At 40.3% G+C, this 4711-nt stretch overlaps 1 protein-coding gene across 1 annotated transcript; it reads right to left on the bottom strand.

The window, feature by feature from the left end:
- Window positions 1-457: 457 nt before the first annotated feature.
- LOC147607096 (uncharacterized) lies at window positions 458-3910 on the bottom strand. The gene is made up of 3 exons (XM_086791328.1): window positions 2922-3910; window positions 1443-1916; window positions 458-606 (listed from the first exon to the last, which is right to left on the bottom strand). Exons 1-3 carry the CDS (start codon window positions 3786-3788, stop codon window positions 535-537), a joined length of 1413 nt encoding a protein of 470 aa, XP_086647454.1. The 5' UTR covers window positions 3789-3910; the 3' UTR covers window positions 458-534.
- Between the last annotated feature and the right edge of the window lie 801 nt (window positions 3911-4711).

Here is a 4711-nt window from a genome sequence, read left to right as displayed (position 1 = left end):
CTCCTTCTCTATGAGAAGTGCTTAATAAACAAATTTCTTTTTTTTTAATTCTTTAATAAAACCTTCTTTCAAAGGTTTTTATCTAATGCTTAACTTGCCTTTTGAAGAAGGCGAGAGTGTTGCCAAAGTAGCATGTGGAAACAAATTGCATTTTGAAAGTACTTGCATATATTAATTTTCGAAAACTCGAGGTTTTGTTTTAGATACTTTCAACTTCTTTTAAATTTGTAGAAAATACCTCCTATGTCAAGATTTTTCACATTTGGTACAATTTTGTAAAACAATTAAACAAATGTAGTATGGTTACACTTATTTACATTAATACTAAATAAAATTAAGAATATTTGTACATATTTCATTGTTTAGATTCTCAAATTCATTTGGTAATTGAAGAATTTAACCCAAAATAACTTATTAATAGTTAAGAAACGAACATCTACATTTCAAATAAGCCATCTCATAACATGACACTAAACCATCATTGCAAGTTATAATTGTTTTGAGACTCATTTACAGAATCAACATTTACTTAAATTACATATTAGAAACCACCTCGATGTAGATCGCCTCTTCCAAATCTCCAAAGTTCAATGCCTTAATGTTTGCCTGAGGTCCAAATTCACTTCAATAGTTTTATTTCATAGGTAATGTAAGATATCATGTAAGATAAAACAATTTAGCACTTATGACACTACATGTGTACACTCAAACACAACCACGGACAATGTAGTTATAAGTTGATTAAGAAATCTAATGAGCAATAATAAAAACATGCACTCTCTCCCTCTCTCTTTCACTCACACTCTATCTCACACACATAGGTAGATCTCTCTCTCTCTTCCTCCCTCTCTCTCTCTCTCTCTCTCTCTCTTCTACCGATGTTAATACCTCTCTCTCTCTCACACACTCTCTCTCTCTCTCTCTCTCTCTCACACACACACACACTCTCTCTCTCTCTCTCTCTCACACACACACATGCATATCACTCACTCACTTTCTCTCTCCCTCACACACACACAAATCACTCTCTCTCTCTCACACACACACATAGGCACTCTCTCTCTCTCTCTCACACACACACACACACACAAATCACTAACTCTCACACAGGCACTCTCTCTCTCTCTCTCTCTCTCTCTCTCTCTCTCTCTCTCTCTTTCACACACACACACACATACAAATCACTCCCTCTCACTCTCTCACACAGGCGCACTCTCTCTCTCTCTCTCTCTCTCTCTCTCTCTCGCGCGCGCGCGCGCACACACTACCAAATCACTCACTCTCACTCTCTCACACAGGCGCACACACTCTCTCTCTCTCTCTCGCGCACACACACTAACAAATCACTCACTCCCACTCTCACTCAAGTATTAGGAAGGAATTCTATAGTAGAAACTTTACTAGTGTACTTCTAATACCAGAATGGAGTGTACTACTTTTACCTTGGCGTGAATCGCATACAGCACACTTTCAGGGCCTTGCGAGCGGTTGGCATTCAGCACCTCCAGGCCACGTGCCTCCATGAGGCTCAAAATCTTGGTAAAAAGCCGCGGCCGCTTCTCGTAGCAGCCAACGCTAATATTGACAGCTCGGCCGCCTGCACCCCCACGTGTGACTTTCACGTGCGGACCACGGATATCATCCCGCAGGCGCAGTCCCTCGACTTGAGAAGAGGCCGAGGTTAATGAAGCGCTGCAGCTTGCTCTGTAATTACCATGATTATCATTGTCATTAGCGTTATCATTATCATTATCATTAGAGGTTTGCCTGCCCGTTGCTTCATGATCAGTCTTCTGCACGGCCTTCTCCGCGGCCGCCGAGCGTAACATGTCTGCTTTCCTCTTCAGACACTGCAGCTCCCTCTCTAACCCCTTGATGTATGCACACGCTTCGTCTATCACATTGCATCGATCACTCTGTTGCCCATCATTAACGAGAATGAAAACCCATTAGCTCGCTAATCTCGATATCACCTCATGTAATCTCACTACATTCATAAGCGCAAGGCTTGCAAGTAAGCACTTATTAACCACTAATCTAGATAATTCAGGCGACCCAACATTAATCGAGAATATAATGACAGCATAGGATTTATGTAGCCAATCCTGAAAAGCAAACTACTAATCTGGCCAATCATGACGAACAACCACTAATTTTTTATTTTTCAAGCCGGGTGAGAGACGAACGGATTCGTTCTGAGACTCAAACAGAGAAACTCTTCTGTCATTAGCTTTGTCTCCCTGTTACAGAGGTAGTTTCACTACTTCTTTAAGACATTGCACTAGAAGACCCATGATATGAGCACGACAGCAACCAGAAGAGCCAGGTATAGTGAGACCTAAGAGCTGGTATAGTGAGACTTACTACCTGGCGCACCCACTAAAAACTCTATATTAGTGAGACTTAAGAGCTGGTATAGTGAGACTTACTACCTGGCGTACCCACTAAAAACTCTATATGTCCGATAGACTTAAGAGTCGGTATAGTGAGACTTACTACCTGGCGCACCCACTAAGAACTCTATATATCCGATAGACTTCAGAATAGGAATTGTCCTACCCAAATTATTGAGCGTTCGCCTCAAAAGCAACCACTAATCGAGCCGATTATAACAACATAGCATAATTAATCTTACCCAAAATAACCATAAACTTGGTACTGCTGCCTGCATTACTGAAACGTAAAACCACAAACTAACGTTAATAACTCCCTTCCTTCAATAATAGCTCCTTAAGTATCAACGGGACAAACACATATATACTTCAACTCCCGTTATTTCAAACATTACAAATATGCTCAAATTTTCCAACTACTACCATAATGAGATGCGTTGCTAGTCTAAGAGTGTATAATTAATGAACAAATAATATTTTAGCTAACCGCGACTGTTTATATCAAGGTCATTGTGAGCAACTAATTACCTGAGGGATTATCCTTGGGAGGGCAGCTCGCAAGTTGTAAAAGAGGCGAGTCATTCGCTTGCGCTGAACGCTCTCTGAAGCCCCTGCACGAATGGATTTAATTCCCCTTGGTGGCTTTAGATTGGGCTTGATCACATTAATTGGCAAATCAGCACGGCCTTTGCTTCTCTTCGTGCTGGAGATGCTGCAGAGAGCTGATATGCAAGCGCTTGCAAATGCCCGCTCATCATCAAGATTAGCACAAGCACTAATGGCGTGATTAGTGGGCGGTTTATCATAGTGGGTTGCTATAACTTTGTTATAGCTGGTTGAATACTCCACATCATTACCGGTGGAATTACCACTGCTAATTAGGAAATTAGGGTAATTACGATGTGAAGGCTGACCATTGATACTACAATTGTGGGCTAGAGTTGGGAAATTACAAGTGCTGCTGCTGGAACATGCCCTCAGAAGATTCACATAATCTAAACTGTTGCTGTTTTGAAAGAAGGTAGAATCACTCTCCAACGCACTAGTATAAAAGTTCTCAGAATTTGTGTTACCTTCATGTATCAAGCAAGGATTATGGATAGCTATAGAGGCAAAATTCCTGTTATCAATTCTACAATTAGCACGAGAGCTTTGTTCGAGCTGTGCATAATTAGCTGAGAGGCTTCCACAAGGCTCCATTAAGGAGTTAAGAGTGGGGATTTCAGTGTGGTTAATGAGGTGAGGGGGACCAAAAGAAGGATTAGGAGGAGTATAAGAAGGATTAGAAGGGCTATGCTTACCATAAGACGCATTATAAGGGGGACTCTCACAAGGCAGATCACTAAGAATAAGAATATCATCAAGCAGAGAGAGGTCTGGATAAGAGAAATCCATAGCTACGGAAGAGATCTAACCAGCAAGCACCTAACAGAAAACACTAGAAAGGGAGGGGAGAAAGTAGTGAGAGCTGTGTGGCACAAAGAGAGGGTTATATCATGCTTTTGTTGTGTGGTTTGTAGGCATCAATGATCACTAGCTTCAAATTTCAATGTGAATAAGGCTGCCAATGGCAGGCTCTACCATAATACCAATTTCTACAGGTGTCTTAAACAGATTACAGAATCCAGATCACCTCTTCTTAATTGGGAAAATCTAGCATCTCTGCTTAATGTCGAAAATCTATCATCAATGATCTGTGTATGCTGCTGTGAGATTGTGAGTCTGTGAAACGCGTCTGAGTGTATAATAGTTGTGTAATACCAACATAATTGCATGCATTAAATGCAGTCTCTCTCTAGAATCATTAATGCAGACTGTCGTGAGGTGAGTCGATGAAGTCTGCACTGCATTGGCGGCAACTGATTTGACGGTCGTTGCTGGCCACTGTCTAACGTATCGTAGTAGGCCTAGCCCCCTGTCCCAGCAGTTGACTCTACTGCATGGCCATCGCTAGCCAGTGTCAGAAATAAACTTTTTTTTCTTAACCAGTTTTTTTAAATAAATAAAAAACAACCTTTAACCCATTTAAAAAATGCATTCATTAATAGGTTTATAACTTAAAGCTCTAAAATCTCAATTTTTTAATTCAAGACTAAGTAAAATTATAAGAAGTTTTTCTCAATTTTAATAATGAAGAAGTTTTTTGCCTGGCACCGTTTCTGATAGCAATTAATTTTGTACCTTTATCTTATCTCAACCACATGGGCTATTGGATTCAACGAGAGGGATGAATCAATTGTAAGAAAAATTTCAGAACTTGTAGCTTTCAAAAGATCTATCTATTAAGAGTTATGCTTCTCTGTTTAAAAAGCTTTTTG

The sequence above is a fragment of the Cibotium barometz genome, chromosome 56 (genome assembly GCF_041138505.1).
Source record: "Cibotium barometz isolate CiBa-2024 chromosome 56, ASM4113850v1, whole genome shotgun sequence".
Taxonomy (NCBI): domain Eukaryota; kingdom Viridiplantae; phylum Streptophyta; class Polypodiopsida; order Cyatheales; family Cibotiaceae; genus Cibotium; species Cibotium barometz.
Note: the sequence above shows the minus strand (reverse complement) of the source record. Positions and strands in the feature narration are given on the sequence as shown.

Coding starts and splice junctions, on each gene's coding strand:
- LOC147607096 (XM_086791328.1), bottom strand. CDS start 3,788: ATGGATTTCTCTTATCCAGACCTCTCTCTGCTTGATGATATTCTTATT. Junction 1,917..2,921: donor TCCCAAGGATAATCCCTCAG/GTAATTAGTTGC, acceptor GATGGGCAACAG/AGTGATCGATGCAATGTGAT. Junction 607..1,442: donor TGTATGCGATTCACGCCAAG/GTAAAAGTAGTA, acceptor TTTGGACCTCAG/GCAAACATTAAGGCATTGAA.